The sequence below is a fragment of the Vanessa tameamea genome, chromosome 2, assembly GCF_037043105.1.
Source record: "Vanessa tameamea isolate UH-Manoa-2023 chromosome 2, ilVanTame1 primary haplotype, whole genome shotgun sequence".
In the NCBI taxonomy this organism is placed as follows: domain Eukaryota; kingdom Metazoa; phylum Arthropoda; class Insecta; order Lepidoptera; family Nymphalidae; genus Vanessa; species Vanessa tameamea.
Window position 1 is genome coordinate 3,919,582 of NC_087310.1, and position 22,624 is coordinate 3,942,205.

General features: G+C 33.1%; 1 protein-coding gene across 20 annotated transcripts in view; it reads left to right on the top strand.

Annotated features, from left to right (window-relative positions):
* Window positions 1–22,624, top strand: part of LOC113399771 (low-density lipoprotein receptor-like) — a 223,744-nt gene that overhangs the window by 171,556 nt on the left and 29,564 nt on the right. For 5 of the 20 annotated variants that reach the window (XM_026639006.2, XM_064215048.1, XM_064215054.1 and 2 more), the window contains exons 1-2: window positions 11,624–11,738; window positions 16,692–16,876. The exons of 12 other annotated variants lie outside the window; for them this stretch is intronic. In XM_026639006.2, the coding sequence (XP_026494791.2) occupies window positions 16,759–16,876 (118 nt within the window). In that variant the 5' untranslated portion in view covers window positions 11,624–11,738; window positions 16,692–16,758. Of the gene's footprint in view, window positions 1–11,623; window positions 11,739–16,662; window positions 16,877–22,624 lie in introns of those variants that run through there. 3 more of the 20 variants (XM_064215042.1, XM_064215044.1, XM_064215043.1) reach the window with 3 other exon arrangements.

Consider the following 22,624-nt stretch of genomic DNA (forward strand, 5'->3'; position numbering starts at 1 on the left):
CCCAACTCTACTTGGGGTCGGCGCAGCATGTCTTCTTCTTCCATACTTCTCTGTCGGACGTCATCTCACTAGTAACATTCTTTCTAACCATATCGTCTTTCACACAATCCATCCATCGTTTCTTGGGTCTTCCCCTACCTCTATATCCATCCACATCCATTTTCAAAACCTTTCTCACAACATGGTCCTCATTCCTCCGCATAACATGCCCATACCAAGACAGCCGGTTTCCGGATAGCTTCTCGGTTACCGGTGCCACTTTCAAACTTCCTCTTATGTACTCATTCCTTACTCTATCCATTCGCGTAACACCACACATTCCTCTCAGCATTCTCATCTCCGCCACATGCAATTGTCTTTCAGTCATCCCTTTTATAGCCCAACACTCTGATCCATATAGAACAGCAGGTCTGACCATGGTCTTATAGATCTTCCCCTTAAGTTTAAGGGAAATATGGGGGTCACAAATTGTTCCCGTAACCTGCCGCCATTTCATCCACCCTGTGTTAATCCTATGCTTCACCGTTCGATCTATTTCGCCATCGCCTTGAATGAGTGAACCGAGATACCGGAAGTCGGAGCAGACTGGCAGGGCCACGCCATCAAGCGCTATGGCTTCAGGACCGGAGAGACCGCCGAAATCACAGAACATGTATTCAGTCTTCGTTCTACTGATTTTCAAGCCAACATTCTCCAGTTTCTGTTGCCAATCCTCCAATCTGCTCTGGATCTCAGGTCCATCTTCACTAACCAGTACAATGTCGTCGGCAAAAAGCATGCACCAGGGTGCCTCCTCCTGTATGTCCGCCGTTAGAGCGTCCATAATTAACAGGAAGAGGTAAGGACTTAGAGCCGACCCTTGGTGCAACCCTACAGCCACACTGAACTGGTCGGTGTTGCCGGCAGACGATCGGACGTAGGTACAGGATCCCCTGTACATAGCACGGACTAACTCCACATACTTCCCAGGCAAACCTTTCTCTTTCAATGCCCACCATAACACTTCACGAGGCACCCTATCATAGGCTTTCTCAAGATCAATGAACACCATGTGCAGGTTCTTGTGAGCACGTCTGTACTTCTCGCACAATTGGCGGAGTGCAAAAATAGCGTCCATTGTCCCTCGACCTGACATAAACCCCAACTGATTTTGGGTAATTTCACTCTCTTCTCGCAATCTTCTCTCTATTACCTTCTCCCATACTTTCATAGTATGTGACATGAGCTTTATCCCTCTATAGTTGTTGCAATCCTGTACATCCCCTTTATTTTTGAAGATGGGCACTAGCGAACTATTGCACCATTCTTGAGGGATGGTTTCTTCATGCAACAACTTATTGAAGAATAAAGTCAACCACATACATCCGTCAGTCTTTAACACCTTCCATACTTCAACTGGTATGTCATCTGGACCCAAAGCCTTCCCATTTTTCATGCTTTTGACTGCTGTAATTATCTCTTCCATGCTTATTTCTCTTACTAATCCCTTATTTACTTGTGCCTCTTGGAGAATACCATTCCAGTCATTCTCTTTATTCATAAGCCTTTCAAAATAAATCTTCCATCGCTCTTTTATTTCCTCATCTCTACATAACACCTTACCCGCCTCATCTTTCATGCATTTGATATGTGTTATATCTCTCGATCGTCTTTCTCTCTCTTTCGTAATTCGGTAGAGTTCCTTCTGGCCTCTAGGGCTGTTCAGTGAGTTGTACAACTTCTCTTGTGCCTTGGCTCTGGCCACTGCTACCGCCTTCTTTGCTCTTCTCTTAAATTCCTTGTAAACTTCCTTTTTTTCATCTTTTAAACTTGTATTCACATTTTTTACAACCTGCCATTCTTTAAATGCCACTTTCTTCTCTCTCAGTACATTTTGCACTTCTTCATTCCACCACCATGTATCCCTATCTATCAGACCTTTTCCTTTCGACTCTCCAAACACGTCTTTTGCGACCTTCCTTATGTGCCTGGCCATCTCATTCCAACATTCATCTACCGATTTCTCTTCCATATCATTCATTTCTATCATTTTCTCCACTATATGGTTCCTAAATCTACTAGCACATTCATCATTCTCTAACATACGCCATCTTGTCTTTGGAGGGGGCCGTGTTTGGCTGTTTCTGGGGGAGACACTTAATTTAACCTCCATTACCACAAGCCTATGTTGGGCGACTAATGCTTCGCCTGGCAGCACTTTACAGTTTTTGACACAGCATAGACTCCTCCGCCTCACTAGGAAGTAGTCTATCTGTGTCGCGTGGTGGCCACTCTTGTAGGTTATTAGGTGTTCCTCTTTTTTCTTAAACCACGTGTTTGTTATAGCCAGGTCGAAGGCACAGGCAGCTTGTAAAAGTGCCTCGCCATCAGCGTTCCGATTTCCTAATCCCCACCCACCATGCACTCTCTCATATCCATCACTCTCTCTTCCTACATGGTCATTAAAATCACCACCCACGTAGACTTCCTCGCTATCCTGTAAATTCATCAACAGGCAATCAAAGTCTTCCCAAAACTTTTCTTTCACGCTCTCCTCACAGCCTGACTGTGGCGCATACACACTTACTAAATTCAGTGTCATGCCGTCCACAATCAGTTTAATCGCTATCAGTCTATCATTCACTCTTTTTACATCCACCACGCATTCTTTCAACCTACTATCTAAAACTATACCCACGCCATTTCTCTTGCCATCACTTCCACAATAGAATAATTTATATCCTTCTCCTATTTCCCTAGCCCTTGCACCCTTCCACTTTGTCTCTTGCAGGCACGCTGCATTTATTTATTTTTTTTATTTTATTTATTTATTTATTTTTTTTTTTTTTTTAACGTTCTCGCACATATTTTATTTAAATCAGCCGATAACAAGCCGTAGCTGATATATTGATGCAAATTCTCGAGTAGATTAAAGATCTCGCATCTAAAACTTTTCCAATATTTTTCATCCGTGTCAACTCCTACGAGGTCGCATCGCGACGACAAACATCCAATATACGCAACGACACGAGTTCTCGAACTTATTTTTATGCTCAATCTAACGTAACACCGCCTTACGTATAAAAACTGTCCACAAGAGTTAATAGTTCGGACTGAAGTTCTGTCTTCATTAACACAACACATCGCTTTTCATTAGCTGATTAACTTTAGCGGAAACACCTCACGACTGCGACCACGACAGCCGCGCTGGGAGACTTTTTACGGGAAACTTATTTACAAACTCTTAATGTACGTAGATATAGGGAAACAGTTTTAATGTATTTAGTGACTGGATGCTCTGATTTCTGACGCTTTAATTTCATATCACACCAACGATTTACTTTAAGTTTTATTTGTTTATCTAATTAAGCTACTAATACGATTGATAGATATAAAATTGAAACATTTTAATAGTGTATATTTTTTGAGATATAGCTCATTATGTCAACGCAGTCGGAGATAAAATTGTCGGTCGGAACGCTTTCCAAGTGAACGCTGTGCTAAATATATTACAGACACGAAAACTTTTCATTAAAGGTTTGTAGCTCTCTCAAAGTCTATACATGAACATATAATCAGTAACAATATATACATCTTTACTTTATATGAAACGATAAAAACCTACTGTTTTTTCACGTCGCATGAATTCATATCAAAATAAATACTGACAGTTTTAAATATGTACCAAGTTATATAATTAAAAACGTAAAAAAACGCCTAAAGCCTAAGTCAATATATTTAACACAGGCGCAGAGATCGCTGGATTCAAAATCGTTAACGATATTCATTTATAAAAAAATATGAAATAAAATGTATTGAATCGCTTTATACTTATGAAGTGAATGGTTAGTTAGTCTTGAATTAATTCGATATATTTATAATAATATATAGCTCGCTCGTTAGTAGGACACGAGTGCAGTATCGTAGTAATAGCCTACATACTGACGAACTGGGTCGTGCGTATCCGGAGGGCTATCAACGTCGCAATTAACGCATCGACTATTATGAATATTACTCTCCTTTCGATATCGATGCGCTTAATAATCAAGGTTTCTGCTAACTTATGTATTTCCATATTATTATTGATTTGGTTTAATTTTTTTTTTTTTTTAATAAATAAAACCAAGGAACAAAATCTAACAATATCATATACCTAAATAAGATTTAGTCAGTCATTTTATTTTTCGTAGTTGATCCGTTTTTAAAATAAACTATTATTACCTATAACATCTCACAGAATATGCTGCCATTACGAAAGTCAGGTATTCGAGATATCTTATATAAGTTTTCGAGTCAACTTTAATTGGAAATACTGTTTCAACACTGTTCCTCTATATAAAACTATGTTATTACTAGGAGCCTAGATGGCATAGTGGTTAGAACGCGCGTGCATCTCAACTGATGATTGCAGGTTCAAATCCAATTTTCATGTGCTTAATTTGTGTTTACAATTCATCTCGTGCTCGGTGCATGATACTTGCATGTGTCTAATTTCAGTGAAATTCTTTCACATGTGTTCTATCAATTGGTAGTGGAATAAGCTCCAAAATCTTCTCCTCAACAGGGGTGGCGTTAGCCCAGTAGTGGGATATTTACAGGCATTGTGTTATTGCTGTCCTATTAGTCAGATGTTATATTTTTTTATTTAATCTAATGAAAATGAAATAAAATATTATTTATTCAAGTAGGCTCTTAGTACTTAACGAGACTATATTATAGCCACTAATTTAATAAAATGTTAAGAAAATACTAAATCAACAATATTAATTTGAAACATTTTTATTATAAGTATTAATTGAGCTACGTTTTAATCTTATTAAGTTTTAATATATATATGTTTGGGTATGTATTCTTATCAATGCAACTATTTCAAAGGTTTGACGCTTAACCGACTAAGTAAAGATGTCGTCGAATGAGATCTTGTGTGTGTGTGTGTGAGACATTATGTAGTCCATTCCCATTTATGTGAATTTCACTATCTGGCTTTAACGAAATATGTACCACTGCCCATAGACATTGGCGTCGTAAACAATATTAACAATTCCTTACATTGCCAATGTGCCACCAACCTTGGGAAATAAGGTGTTATGTCCGTTAGGCCTTTTATACTAGCTCACACACCCTTAAAACCGGACCATAACAATACTAGGTTTTACTGTTTGGCGGTAGAATATTATTAAGGATGGTACCACCCCGAACGGGTTTGCATAAATAAAACCAATTAAAATGATTAATTACTAATCCGCCATTTTGAATTGAATGACATCCAATAGCCAATCATTCGCAGGACTCTAAGACGAAGATAACGAAGCCTCCTATCAAAACATAAGTTACTTACGAATTACATTAGACCAAATATATGTATTAACACATTACAAATAAAGGCAGCTGCTATGATAACCCTCTAATAATAAATAGATTATTATTAATAGAGGTTTACCGCAAATAGGTTGAAAGAAAACACGTTGATTTTTTCGTTATTCAAAAATATTATTGTAATATAAAGATGTTAATCATCCATTATACTGTGTCTACCAAAAGGTATATCCTTATAAAAATGGACAAAAATATTTTTCAAGGGAAAAGTAATAAAACAAACGTTCCAGACAATCTGGTTTTCTATTATTTTTCTTAGAAGAGAAAGTGGAGCCGTAAATCTAGGAGGGCGTCGCCACTGCTATAATAGTTCTCAATCTCGACGAATGCACAAATCTGCTAATCGTCGCGTTGACACTTAAATAACTTTCTGAAAAGGACATCTTAAGTTTCATTCCGGTCGTTGAACTTAGTTATTCGACAGACGCATTTACCGACAATGTTGTTAGTAAGCTATCTACGAACCCTAAAGCCATTATCGACGCAATCTACCGAAGGTACTCTTATGGTAAGTATTTCTTTATGGATTAAGAGTTTATCTACCTCAATAAGTTTTTATTCTATATATAAATCGTCAACATCATTAAATATCTAAATAATGTATCTGCCATTTGGTACTCATGATCGCTTATTATATTTATAATAATTTATTAAAATTATATTGACGTCCTTCTAAATGATTACGGCCGCGGCATTTTTCAACGGAGAATAACTTCTTAGGAAATATTATACTAGGTACCCATGTGTGGTCCCAAACATAGATTAACTCGAGAATTATTTAACCAAAGAATATTTTTCTTATATAACGATCAGATCTTCTTTTATGATGATAAAATAACTTCACAACCAGATCGCGTTATTTTTACTTTAAATCCATCAATAAAGTAGACTCGATCTAAGAAACAACATTCAGCTAATTATTTCGTCTAACAATTTATCGTTTGTAAACATCTCAAATTTCAATTTGTAGGATAATATTTGTGTGCGACGCTCGTAATCCTGAATCTCCGTAACAAATTAACGAGGGAGTCAGTCATGTGTCAGCTCGGCGGGTCTCATTGCCAGAGTGACGTTACATGTATGTGGTTGACACCGTCGCGTAATACTCTCGTTTGATAAGTATAAACACCGCTTCACGATTCACGTCACAGAGAAACGCAATTTACGTTACAATTATAGAGGAATTCATGAATGCTTATTAAGATTTTCATCAAAACACGCGGTTCTATGGTCTGTATCTGATGGATTTAGTAATGATGTACCAAAATATTACAACATTAATTTAATATCTCCGCACTTATTATTAGTTGAATGATTATTTAACGTTTATTAATAATACAATTTAATATTTATTATTGTTTGTTGCTGTTTTATTCAAATCTTGCAATTGCATTTAAACCAGTTCCATTCAACCAACTAAGAGCCAAATTACTCCAATACAGTTTCGAGAAAACGCATGTGCCAGAATTGCGCCTGACACATGCAGATATCGTGACACTCACAATGCTGATCGCGACATGAATTGTAAATTTAAATTAACCACATGAAAACATTATCTTACACAGAATTTAACCTACGATACTTGAAAAAGCTTCAGTAGTAATATGTACACAATATTTAAAAATAGAATTAATAAACTAAAGTTTTTTTTTTTTTTTAATTTTTAAGGTTGTTCTCTCTATATAGGTACGAATAACAACACTTGGCTTTGTACGTGCACGTAAATTAATTCCTGTTTTTGCAAATGCAATTATGTTACCAGACGTAATTTTGCTCCGGTTTCGATAACAGACCAGTTTATTACGAACGAGGTTAACATCCTTTAGTAATTTGGTATCTTACTAGACCTATTATTTATGGTTTAACTGGCTTCATAGTGTTGATTGATGTAATATTCTATTTTATGTATAAGTTAAAATTAACAAAATATTTTTACACGCTATTACTATCATTTGATTCTTTTAGGCCGTATCTCTGACGTAAACTCTTCTTGGGAATGTTTTCCTATTTTATTGATGTCATACCCATATGGCTGAAGCGCTTACGTAGCGCTAAATGCGCTTTACAAATATTCCCCTAGTCGGCTCTTGCAGACGAACACGATGTGAGGTAACATGGGTCTATTTTATAAGATTTTTTCATATTATATACCTTTGTAATGCAGTTTAAAATAGAACAGATCTTTCAGCTTTGTACGTCTGTTCGTATAGATTAACTATTTATGAAAAAAAATACTTCAAATTCAAATCCTATACCTTTTAGATGAGAATTTCCTTTTTCATTGCGCAGCATAGAATAATTATCTACTTAGGTAAAATTAATGTTATTTTCAAATTCAAAACAAAATGTTTTTCCAATAGAGTTTTTATTATTATTTACTAGAACCTAGTGCCTATTTATTTGCGTAACATTTATTTTTCGTATAGTTCTGTAAATGCCATTTCGTTAAATACTGAATAAACATTTTAAGGGTATACGTCTCGGTACTTAAGTATCACATATAGTCCCGAATGACCGACAATTTATTATTTATATATACGGCTTATTTATATTTTATATGAGTAAAAAATAATATATTCAAAAATATAGTCTAATACGCGAGACAAAACCACATAGGGTTACTTATGTGGGAGGTAGAATTAAATAATACAATATATTTATTGTAATATTCGATGTTGATTTTTTCTGAAGATATTTTTTGTATAGCCTTATATAAATACGTATAACAAACATAAATATTTGTATTTTGGTACGTGCGTGAATAATAGATACTTTACAAATCTTAAAAAATATTTAAAATTAAATAATAACTAAATGTTTTAGAAGGATAAATTTATTTTCTTTTGAAATATAATTTCGTTCCCGCGACGTTTCGACACATGGCATCCGAACATTGACCTGTCTGAGTAATTTATACATGTCTCAGACGTATATAAGAAACTAGCTGTCCGCCCGACTTCGTACGGGTAAAATCCATGCAACGAGACCCGTCTCGTTTCCCCCTTAAAAATTAAAAAAATTGAAATTTTCAAAAATTCATTCTTAGTGAGCGTTTACGTCCCGAAAAGAGTAACTATGTTAAATTTTAAGTCAATCTGACTTAAAGTTGCAGAGATCCTTTGATGTGTAAGTCAGCGGTATTCTTCCTATATATTGTTATAATGGCCATCAATCCCAAATATTTTGTTTTATTCCCAAATTTTAACCAAGAGATAAATAATAAAAATTACATACGAACGATCTGGCGAATAATTTATACGTTTAGTAATGTTAATTTTACATTATTTCATATCTATTTTGTTAACACACAGAGTTATACATCAACTAGGTATGTATATGTTTAAATATATTTTCCGTATAGTTTTGCATTGTAATGTAACAGAAATTAAATAAAATAAAAAATATATTATTTACACAATAAATTATTTTAAATTGACAACTAAGATCTAATTTATTAACAAATAATATATATTCTCTTAATTAATATTTATTGACATGGCGTTGGTTCATGTTTATAGGTCCGTCGTAATATCAATTCATTTGTTTTAAGATAAAATTATCTTCCAAGACTAAACATTAATGATCGTGATTGAGCGTTGGCAACCGTAATTATCTGCATAGACTTTTGCTGGTCACCGATACAGTTCAATGACTCTTCAACGTTCAATAGTAGCAATAACTAGTAGGAAGCTGTACTATGAACGACACTACTTGGAAAATTTCTTAATAGTTTCACTTTTTATACATCAATAATTCTACTCTATGATAATTATGTAACAGTGGAAAATTCTAGATTCAATTCTGTGTTTATTTACTGGTATATGTAGGAGCCGAGATGGGTCACTGGTTAGTCTACGTCAATCTCAGCCGATGATTGCGTCTTCAAAATCATCATCGTGATGATGGATGAAAAAAATAAAATAGCAGACTGTAAGCGTGTGTGGAGAATGTTCGTGCTGGTGCCATACACGAGGCAGAGTCATTGAAATTAGACACATGCAGGTTTCCTCACGATGTTTTCCCTTACCGCCGAGCACGAGTTTAATTATATACGAAAATAAAGCGCATGGAAATTCGGTGGTGCTTGCTTGGATTTGAACGCGCAATCATCTGTTAAGATGCACGCGTTCTAACTAGTCCAGTGGTTGGCTCAATGGATGAGGCTCATCAATATCATGCATTGATTTTAGAAATACAGTAGTTGAGACAAATTGATCAAACTTTTTTAAATACAATAATAAAGAAAATAAGTAAAATAATATTATTATTAATTCGTTAATTTATTGCATCATTCGTATTTAAAGTGGTCTTATTGCTTTGCCCACAAAACCATATGACTGGTTCGACTGCTAGATCAATAATTGATTCTCGTATCAAGCTCAGTACTTACATGCTAAGTATAATATAATATTATATTGAGTTAAATAATACTAACATATATACATGTAACTATACAACTAATGAAGATTTTAACAAGTATTTTACACATATAACATTAAGGAAAAAAATATATAAATCCTTCTTGGATTTAAACTTCAAGTAAACTATACAAATACTTATAAATCAATAATAATATACGTCTTTAAAAGTGTACAGAATGAAATAGTAGTTAGGATATATTCACTAAATCCTTGATAGACAATTTTGATCTCAAATAGCTTGTAATAAGGATCATTACTGATCATACTGATATTTTACTTCCACCTATAAGGTAAATTCAAACAAATTGATTAACACCCTTATAAAATCGCAACGGCACAGAAACGGGTTAAAATTAAACATATAAATCGTATAATAATAATTGCTTTATAATTTAGCGGTACAAGAACCGGAGCTCGTAATAGCAGGACTGATGCAATGTCGTTGCAAACGCCATAAGAAAATGTGCAGCTTTCAAGTCGAGTTTCGTTTACGGAATTACATTTGTATTCAAAGGTGTAGTAACCTGTCTGATGCAATAAATCATTAACATTAATACAGTATTGGAAGCTAAAAAGGACGCACATTTCGAAAGTATACACTCTGGTATTCATTTGAACATCTTCAGTAACACTTTTATTTAACAGGATATTTTTTTTACTTAAACAGCGCTGAAATTGTTTGATCCATTAAACTTTATCTTGTGATTACCGCGTGATGAGCGCGCAGACAGATAAAATGAATATGACATTAATGCAATTGTTCCTTACAGGATACCCTGTTCATGTAAGTCTTTAGAAGGACGTTTATTTTTTATCTGTATGCCTATGCATGTGTGTGTATGTGAATTACACGCAAATGTTAAATCTTGCCTCGCATCTATTTGACACATGCAAGTTTACGATGTTTTCCTTTACCACTTAACATGAAATGAATAATAATTATTAAACCAACTAATGGAAAAGGGCTATCTTCTAATATTATTTACGGGTACTCTTGAAACTCTTGTATTGGTAATGTTATAAACAATAATCACATTCAAAAATTACACTATGTGTCATATAATCAACAAAACGACGAATCTTTAATCGTTAAATAATATTCGATGTAATAATTCGTAACAAAAAACGACTTTAAGAACAATTTCAAAATTTGTGATAAGTATATGTATATATTATTTATATTGTATATATATTATGCAAGCGAGTTTGCTTCAGTGTTCGAGTCTCAAAGCTTCGACCGATCGCTGTTAAATTTGGCACGGGTATAACTCGGCAGCGGAAACATGATGATCGGAAGATCGGACCGGAGATACCGACGAAACAAGCACCTCGTACGAATTTCACGCGAGCGATGCCTCGATTTGTTCATATTTATTTAGTAATCATATACAACATATCATATTCAGCATAATCATATTCTTTATTATACTGTAAATTAAATGTTTTTAATTACGATGTAATAATAATAATAATAACGTGCTATGAAATGATGCAATATAATCCTATTAACATATTTGTATACTAGGCGAGGTTTCAATAATATCAATTTGCTTTTGAAAACGCTCTTATCATTCTCCAAAGATAACTTCATATATACTAAGCTACGCGGTCTAATTCTGTAATACCTAATAAGCAAACGACAAAGCATCGATTTTCATACAGAGCTAACTTAACGTCGACCCCTTTTCAATAAAAATCACATTTTCTTTCACAAGTCAGTTGTTGGTGCCTGGGTGACATTCATGGAGGAGTTTAGTGACTTCCGAAGTAGCAGGTTATCAGACGTGGCGGGGAGGGGGTTGGGTGGAGGGAAACTGGGTACTGGTGGGTAGGTCACCCCCGCATTCGCGTCCAGGCTCTCGGCGCGTCCGACCGCGCCTTGCTCGCGTTCCCGTATTATTTACGCGTCCGTCTGTATTTACTAACTTACGCTGAAACTGTTCTCAATATTACATGTTCAAGGTTTGTTGTGGCCGTTAGAAGTGAAATTGTGGTTGTTTCTTAGTCATTACTCATTCGTTCATTTATTAAAAACTGTATTTCATTAAAAGTGTCTTGTAACATACTCGTTGATATATTCATTTAATTTAATTGCGATTTTTTTAAATATTAAAAAAAAGCCTTTTCCTTATATATTTTACATCTGTAGTATAAACGAATATTTTACGATAACATATTCAATATTTGTTCGATATTCTATTAATTAACAAAAATACAAGTATATTGCATCCCATAGTCGGACTAGGTCAGTGCTTCAAGCTTAACGTGTTAATCGATCGTCTCTATTTATAAAACGTCATCTTATGATCATTTTTCAACATCAAGCCAGCTTCCAATCGGACACCATCTGTAATTTTTCACGCGTCAGACAGTTTATCTTTCCTTCGCCCACTAATCCTAGCCGAGTCTAAGATGTTGATCCCTGTGTAATTAATTTCAAGATTATCTTAATCAATGCGTTAATTACACCGTTAAGTCATTTAAATTCGTTGAATAAGAATTCGTTGATATTTGACCATAATCCTTGTTGAAAATTAGAGAAAAACACATGAATTTATTATTTCGAATATCTTTTGTTTGCTATTTTTTTTCTCCTAGTCCCATTTTTTTATATTGATAATTATAATTCTGCTAAAAAAAATCGGCTGATAACCACAGGAGAGAAAAGTAGGTATGTAGAAAATTTGAACACATTATTAAGGATGAGCTTCGCAAGTAAATTCGTTGTGTTGTAAATAGGTAATTGTAGTAAAATGTCGTATGTACCATAATCGTTAAATGTAATGTGCGTCTGGTACGGTTCGTTCTACTCTACTTGGTAGGCATGCGGGCCTTACGCACTGCAAAAACCGTAAAATCGCGCTTTCGATCCGGACCCTCCAGTTTCCACCTCTGATGGTAACCCAGTACGCTTGCGTACAAAATTACATATTAACAAGATGATTAATGTATTTGTGAATAGTATATAATATGAGAGCAAATTTTGAATACCGATTTCATTATTTATAATAATTTTATATATACATTTATTTTTACTGTTTACTTATTATTTAAAAAAATATATCACATATTATTTTTCTTTTAAAATAACCAATATGTAGCCAAAATTGTTTATAGCTTATTTAAAATTTTAAATGTAAATTAAATATCAAATTTAGAGACACAATAATTTATTATATATGTATGCAAATACCTATTATTAATTTAGCTAAAACAAGACCAAAATGGGTTCCAATATCGCCTGTAGTTGAAAAAGTAAGGACTTTATTATTAACAAGTACTCAAAAGATATATGGTTAATAGGCTTTAACGAGATTTGCAACTTTCTTAATAAATCCAAGCCAAGCTCACTTTGTCGCAAGACTTGAAAACGTATGTAAAGAATCTATACTACACTACATGTCTTCAGAGATATCTTAACTACTTAGAAGCAAATAAAAATGAAATAATATAGAAGTCCAAAATCCATAATAATCATAAATACATTTGAGCTCAAAACAAAAACATGTCCATTTAAAAATAGTCAATTTCGTAATATTTTACGACTTTAATAAACCTCGGCAGATTTATCAATCATCACAGGCAAAATTCCGAAATTAAAATGAGGTTAAATCAACGAATATCATAAATTCGGAATATCAAATAGAGATTCGTAGTTAGTATTCATAAATCGAGCGAAGCCATTGATAAAGTACCTCACTCTAGCTCCATCTAGAACCGCAATTATCACGGGAGTATACTGTCTCATTGTTCAGAAACAGGCAGATAGCACTTTACAAAACATTGGCTGCTTTCTCTCGATTTAGAATTATCCGGCTTGCAATGTTACTGCCGTTTTTGTTTCTCTACTTGGAAAAGATTGTGTCATTAGGAATGTTGTTTAAGTTTCTTGCAAGATTGTGAATTTGCGGAATAAAAATATATATAAGAAACTGAACGTTGGTTCTTTTGAAGTTATTTTGATACCATGTAAACGTTGTGATGTGTGCAGATACAGACACACACACAGTCATAGTCTAAGACTGGACTATTATCAATTAAAAGTATATTTCAATGTATTTCTATTAATACTTGAACCAATACTTACTAGTAATATAAATAAAATAAAGGATAAACAAATAAACATAAGTCCGGACTTACTATTAATATGAAATTCCAAATGGTAATGGCTAACTTGTCTTACAAAATTAATAGTGCAAATCATTGGAGTCATAGACGTTATTTTAAATAAAGAAACGATTTAAAACGAAAATACATCAAGAACCGCATAATTTAAATATCTTTTAGATTAATTAAAACCGACACACTGACCTCTGTCTTGTGTCAAAGCGTAATTATACGTAGATACCAATTAAATGTACACGCACATTTCTGTCGCCTACATATTAAATTCAGAACGGTTGAATTTTGATCACTTATAGCCGACATCAAAAGAAGAAGGTTAGAAATTAGGTTTTGTTTTGTTATCATTGCAGATTAAGAACCGATTTTGATGATTATGTTTTTAATGGTCAGGTCATATTATTGATAATTTCAAATCAAAACAGATAGAGATATTACCTTAAAATGGCAAACATGAAATAAACAATTATTAATTTATATCACATCAAGATATAAATACACGGCTATAATAATCTCGAATAGTATATACAAGATTGTATTTTACAACAATTTAAGTTCCAATCGAGTTTAAAATTATACACGAATCCGTTCGTCTGGTTGAATTATCTCAAGATATTGCGGTATCCAGTTCCGACTTGGTTCCATTCAATCGGAATTTATAGCAAATTGGGCGTGGTTGAGAAAAGGAGACGTGATGGGTGTGAATTTGACAGGGGTTATTAATTATATTACCTATTCAGTTATTTTAGAGAAATTTAATCCTTTACTCGTAAATGTGAGTCATAAAATTACATATATAGCATCGCCAATAACAATTGGCTCTACATTGTAAACGTTTTATCTATTTTTGCAATTGTTTGCGGTATCCTCGAAATAGTACAAAATAACAAAAACAAAACAATTCAAATAATGGTTTGCACCATCATAACAATGAATAATTGTTTTTGTGACTTGTATTTAATGTATTTCTACTATATATATATCTTACAGAACGCCTTATAAATATCATATGGGAATAACAGATGAAACGTGTATTATGTTATTTCAAAATTTATTGTATGTTCAATATATTCGTTAGAGGCTAAAGTCCACTTGTGCTCTTTTCTTTGTCTATAGCAATTACATTAAATTTTTTTGACGAAGTGCTAATATTTACCTCATTTTGTTCTTTTCAATTTTCGATGTCGACGTACCTTTTAATAAATAACTAGTAAATCATGTTACACAAATTAAACATTTATTTCCAGTAACTCCTTACTATGTTTAGCTCTGAGACATTGCATTTAAACGTATATTTTTTATACTTTGACTTTGAGGTAGATTTGATTAATCTTTTTAACATTTACTCAAAGAAAAATAACGAATATATCAATGTAAACAGCTGTTCAGATAGAAATGTAGGCGTTATCATTATTTAAAATCATACTTTTCAAGATGGTCCCATCGATCTACATATTAAACGATGATGAATGAAAAACTTATTTTAATTGCCTGCTATAGGCATCCTTATATTAAACATCGCAATTTTACGACAAGGCTGTCTGGTCGATACAATCAGTCTTGGTCGAAAACTTTGCTCATTTGATGCCCAAGGAAAGACCTACTTCGTGAAACAAGTTTTTCAGCTTAACTCTCCAAAACTTTCCATTCAATATCGTTTAACTCAAAATTAGAATACAGTCGGTGCGAGGAGAAAATTTGAATTCGCTTAATGTGGCGTTTCTATCCTTTGTTCATAATTTCTTAATATTTACATCTCTTACTTCTTTTTATGAAACATCTGAATATTTAAGACAATTTGACTGTTTTTCCCTATGTCGTTGCTTTGACGTGAAGTTATTTTTACTGTTTCCCGGAAACATTTCTTTGTACGAATGTTATTACTAGTCTGTGATCTATCGATATGCCAAGTAAATTTTTACCTAAACTCTTAGTAATATATATTATTATTTTATATTTGGTGTAATTTGTTAAAGAGTTCGTTAAATCGGCAAAGTTAACATAAATTCGTGAGAGTTTCAGGTATCGTCTATTATACAAATATAAATTAAAAGGAGTATTCAGATCTGAGTAGCTTTTTGGTTGCTTGATGAATGATTGGGTTTAGCAAAAAATCCCTTAAACTCATACCCTCCCACGTCAACTACAAGTTCTGGTGAATTGATTATCTTCTATACATATAAATACATGATAAAGTTGTTTCAGTCCTCGTATCTCGAATAATAAATGACATCTAACCGACTGTACTAAACACAACAAAGAAAGTAAGATTATTCCCTTTAAGTAAATTTTCTGGCGCGTAATGCTTGTTCAGACGCGATGTGATGGTTTAGTTTGATGATTTTATGTTATGATACGGCATTTACATGTATAATTCCTGATATCATTAATTCACGATAATTATAATTAGTTCGCATTTTCGACTTTTGGGGGAGTCTTAACAGAATAAATATATTCTTATATTTTTCCTTTTTCTACGTATGTTAAGGGAAGGCTATATTTTTTATAAGATCGATTTTTGATTATCATTTGAAAATATAGCAATAGTACGAGTCGCAAGAAAATAAATCATTACTGTATCGAAAATATTACGTATGACTCAATTAACTTCTACGTCACCCGAATTAATGGAATAACTGTACGCGAATAATGACAGCGATGCTCATGTCAAGAATATAAAAGTAATTATCGTGACGTATTTTAAAATTGGCTTCGACATATTAAGTCACTTGAAAGCAAGGAATCAACCACAAACTTCTTTTAGCCACACTACTAATCTTTATCATTAATCAGCTAATGGTGCTTTTATATGGTGAATGTTTAATCTTACTTAAATAGTGATCCAATTAAGTGAAGAACAATGGCCATGTGGGCGGTGATTTGGCTTACGTTTTGTGTTATCTTCATTAACGTCGATGCTTCGATTTATGACGACGACTATGATTCGTTCACGAGGATATACGATTACGCTACAGCAGGTGAGTGCACACAGACGAAAGTTTAAATTTAAAAAGTGAAGCCGTTTGCTTCAAATGTTTTCATTATTAGACAAAATACGCCACCACTGTTTGTTATATACGAAGTTTATGTGCTTCTGTCAAAGTGTGTGTGTTGTATATACCTATCACGCTCTGATATTACACATTGATGTTTACACATGTAGTAGAAAGTATTCAAGTTATTTTTCAATGTTGAACATAATATATTTATTTATAAAATTGTTTTGTTCAGTATTCAGACCAAAACACTTTAATTGGTTCGATGTTTACTACGAATTTGTTCTCATTGAAAAATATTAAACAATTTTATTTTCTGTACCAAGATTTGAATTCATCACGATACGATACGACACGTCACTTAATCGGACAATCACCGGATTGAAACCACAGCTGTCCAAAACGTGTGATTGGAACTCCAAAGCTTAACCTAAATCCCGACAGGGCTTCAAAAGATTTCCTTAAATAAATGCTAACCCATTTATATCAGCTATATGTTTTGTTTCCTATTTTGACTAGATATACTGATCAATTGTTTTAATTGTAGGTAGTATAAAACTAAAATAGGGAAATGATATTTTAACTTGAACATTAGTTCTTGTAAAAATACAAGTACTAAGTGTCATTAAAAAAAACTAACTGTGAATAGTTTGTCTAACACCATGTATAAATTGATTATGTCCTGGAATTTAGCATGGGATATGATATATATTAAAAAATAGCTGATTTTAATATACGCTTACCGAAGCGGACGAGTGAGAGCAAAACTATTTGTAACGGTAAACTTAAAATATTGAGTTACGGTATTTTACAACAAACAATAAGATGTTCTTCAATTTTCTGAAATAAATAATCCTAAAGAGTATTTTTGGTGGCATTAAAGTAATTAAGATCCAATCAAACTTTTGTTTCACTGTTACTTAAATATTACGTTGTATTACTCTTGTCAAAACTTACATGCCTAAGTTATACTTAAAGAAAAGCGCGGAAGAAACACGTCGCTTGTGAAAGTTGTAGACCAAAGAAGCGCTCCTCTTGTTCTACTCATACAAGTTGTAATGAACTCTTTACGTAGGTATGCCTCGAAAAGTATTTTCTTTGGTAAAATGTTAAGAATTTTTAAGCAGAAATTTGAAAAATACACATTCAAACACACATAAATTCACTATATGATGTTTGAGTAAAAATAATCAGGGAACGGATATTATATCGTAACATATGTAGACAAGTTAATAAGGTTGATGCTCATGCGTGACGTCACGGATGCCATCCGCCTAAGTCATGAATCTATCTACGATTGTTGTTGAAACTAATTAATTCTGCAGAAGTTACATACTAACTTTCGTTGTGATTTAATTACGTATAGTTGTAGAAAATAACTTCAACTAAGTTCAATATCAAACTACAGTTTTATTTATAATTTAAGAATTTTCTTTGAAAACTGAATTATAGCTGAAATATATTATATATTTATTTATTATATATATATATAATAAATATTTCGTATGATCTGACAAAATTTACCCCCTAAATTATCTTCAAAAATTTGATGTTTATTAACATGTTTTTATTTAACTTAATATTTAGGTACGTGACCAATTCGGTAATTGATAGGTAATCTAGATTTACTCAACCGATTGAGTAATATTTCGCACAATTTGAGGAACAATAAAATAAATGGTTTAAGTAAATGTAACAAATTACAACTTGGTTTTATTTCCTTTCTTAATTAACGCTATTTCTGCATCCAGTGTGAGTTTGTCCGTTTTTATTTTATATGAACATTCCTTTATACTTTTGCTCCATGCTTCTATTAAGAACAATACGGGATTTTTTCTTTTAATTGTAATATCATGATCCCTTCAAGCGAGTTCGACTCGCTCTTGATCGATTTTTCTAATCTGACTAGCTGCTCCACGCCACTTCCCCTGCGTTAAAATTACTGCTCTACCCCGGTGGAGCGCAGTGTGATGTCATATAATGTATTCATGACATACTCCGACCTATACCTCTCTAATATACGGGTTAACGTAAAATATATGTATGTTTTCAAATCAAGCGATAATGTGGCTGGTGTGTTCATACAAAATCCCTTCTTTTCAAAGTATAAGTTGGTGGACGAGCATATGGGACGCCTGATTGTCACCACCGCCCATAGAGAATGGCGCTGTAAGAAGTATTAACCATTCCTTACATCGCCATTGCGCCACGAACCTTGGGAACAAAGATGTTATGTCCCTTGTGCCTGTAGTTACACTGGCGCACTCACCCCTCAAATCGGAACACAACAATACATCTATATCTGATGAGTGGGTGTTACCTAACCAGACGGGTTTGCACAAAGCTGTACCAACAAGTAAATCATCTTTTTTATACGAATATAGACTTGTACAGATATTATTATTTAAAGCAGCATTTACCCACATTTATTTGTCCAAACTATAGCTAGAAAGCACGTAGATAGCATGTGCTATGTTAAAGTATGCTTCAACACTGCCAGTCACTCGGGTAACGAATGCACTCATCGCCATTGCCTTGCGAGGATGGCCCAGTAATACAATTTCTCTCAACTTCGAAGATACAGCCATCTTGGGGACAATTTGACCTAATACTTGCATCCCGTTTCAACATTGTTCAGAATATTCGAGAGAATACAAACGGGTTTCGGTTAATTGGTATGAGATTAGATTGCCACTATTATTTTCAATGCTTCGACAAAATATATTTATTTAATTAAAATAACATTCAAATTGGAAATACAAGAAATAAACCGATGTTTATTTTATATTATACGCACTGATGTTTATATATAATTATATATAAACATCAGTGCGTATTATTTACTCTGAATAGATAAATGTATCACAACGCCTACTCCAAAATCTATCGCGATATACTCTAATCCAGTTTCTAATAAGTCTCTAAACTTTATTATTTTTTTAAATACATCAAGTACGTACAAAAAATATTTGATTTAGGTCACGCCGTTGTTCGGCTTCACGTTAATTAGATCTTATTTAAAACTAAGATAATTATAACCTAGTTATAATTATTTGACTTACTCCAGCTTACATCCTTGACCTAGTCTAAGTATAAAAAATAAACGTAGATTAAAAAGAAAAAAAGTTAAAACATTTTAAATAAATTAGCTTCCACGTTTAAAATATTATCATTTTATTAAACGTTATCTATTCCTGCGCATCTATGTGTGTCACTTGAATAAGTATATTGGACTTTATATACGTGACGTCATCAAAATGTCAATATAAACTATTTCTCGGTTCTCGGGCAGCCGAGAAGTGGATAATAACGTCAATGGTTATCGAAAAACTGGTATAGACGCTTCAAGCAATTTTGCGAAGGCAATTTTTGTTGCTACTTCATGTCAAAGTGATTCCATCTAGCGGAAAGACATTGAAAGGTCGCGAGGGTGAACTGAGATGTATGATGCTCTGAAACTAATCTTTAAGTTGAAGTTTTAAGACTTTTATGAAACTATTTTTATCAGTTAAAACAACAATAACATTGTTGTTTATTATTAAAATTTTATCTTTTAAGTATTATAAAGTTTTATTTAATATTTTGTTATTAATAATATTGTTATACTAGATTCACTAAGTGAGTTTGACATTATTTTTTATCATTCTATTATCTCATTTCCTGTGCGAATATTTCTAGGCGTAATAATAATAAGGCCCATGTAGAGAAATAATTACAGTAACAACACTGCTGGGCTAAGGTCTCCTCTCCCTTTGAGGAGAAGGTTTGGAGCATACTACCACGGTGCTTCAATGCGGGTTGGTGGGGATACACATGTGGCAGAATTTCGTTGAAATTAGACAAATGCAGGTTCTGATTACGATGTTTTCCTTTATCGCCGAGTACGAGATGAATTTCAAACACAAATTGCTTGTATGGTTTTGAATACGCAATCATCGATAAGATGCACGCGTTCTAACCACAGGGCCACCTCGGCTTTCTAAGAGAAATAGTTACATCTAATGTATAGGCTCGCCTTTTATAATATAAATATAAATAATATATATTTATAATAATAACAGGGTCTAACAGAGACAAATAAATGTATAGACTTTTATAAAATAAACTAATATAAGATATAATCTTATACTCTATTAATAATTCAGTTAGTGTCAGTTCTAACAGATTGTGTGCCTGCATTGCGACCAGTGGAGGTATTTACCATTCTGATAATGGGACCCTATATCCGAGGGATTAATTAACCGTACACTATCTCTAATCTCCTTGTTCTATTGGTACAGCTTAAATGGATAACTAAGCTTACTTATTTGATGTGACTGCGATGTATTTACCTACATTTATTGTATTTAATAATAAGCAATAATAAAAAATAAGGTTTTTTCACACTATAAAAATATATTAATATAAATATATTCATTTATTATCCTATTCTCAGTCTCTTTAATGTTATATGTGAGAACTGTTATTGGCCTAATAGTTATTAAGTATTTGTTATTTTTGTTTATCAACGGCTGTATGTTATCCAATTAAATAAATAAATAAATAAAACTATTAAAGTAACAAAATAAAAACTGATACGTATTACACAATTATATAAATATAAATAAAAAGTAATTGTTTTACTCCGAAAATAAATGCCAATCAGATGCGTTCGCTTAAAATGGCGTCCAACCTTATTTGATCAATAAATTGAAAGAAAACAAACGACTTGTGTACGTTTAAGAAAATTACATGTTAAAAATATTTAAACGTAAGTAATTGATTGTATCGTTCTTTATTGTAGAACATCCGAGGGACGAAAATAAAAAATATATATATCTCCAACCTTTAGCGAAAATGTTTAGTAAGAGAATGAATGACTTCAATTTCTGAAACTGTCTAGAGACGGTTCCGGAAAACGTTTACGCAGTCACCATAGCGTGATATTATTGAGTCTTTTATAATACAACTTGCTGTTCCGAGCAGCTTAATGTTCGTTAAACGTCACTGCTCCGCCTCTATATCCTCTATGGGTTGTATCGTGAAGTTGTATAATATGTTACCTTTCTCAAGAAATGGACTATCTGTCAGCCTGTGTGGTAGGTTCACGTGTTCTATTCAATGTCAATAAACTTAAGCAAAACATTGGTAGTAGGGCTTAGTGCAAGCCCGCCTGTCCCGCCCATTCATCATATTATTTATCGCCAAGCGACAATACTTAGTTTGCGTGTTACAGTTTGAAGGATGATTGAACCAGTGTAACTCGAGACACAATGGACATAACATCTTAGGTTGGAAGCGCATTGAAAATGTAAGGATTAATTAATATATCATACGGCACCAATGTCAATGGGCAAAATTTAACGCATACCATCAGATAGTCCGCCTGTCTTTATATAAATATAAATTATACTAATTAATTATAATAAATTATACGAAACGTACTGATCTTATCAAGTCAGCAAAATACGAAGTTGCTCCTTTAACAGTAAAGTTTTATAATTACGGACTAGATTTAATTGGGTTCGGTAAAGAGACTCTAGAGAAGAAACACGAATATCAGTTTTCATAACTATCTCACTAATTAGTTCAATGAAATTTATTATATGTATATATTTGAATGCGGTATTTGACTATATTTTACTACGTTTAACTGAGTTGCAAAGTGTAGCCTACGTAATCCATATTCAGACTGAGTGCTTTATTAATGTTTTACGTTAGGTACACATATGTACCTGCAATGGAAGCTCA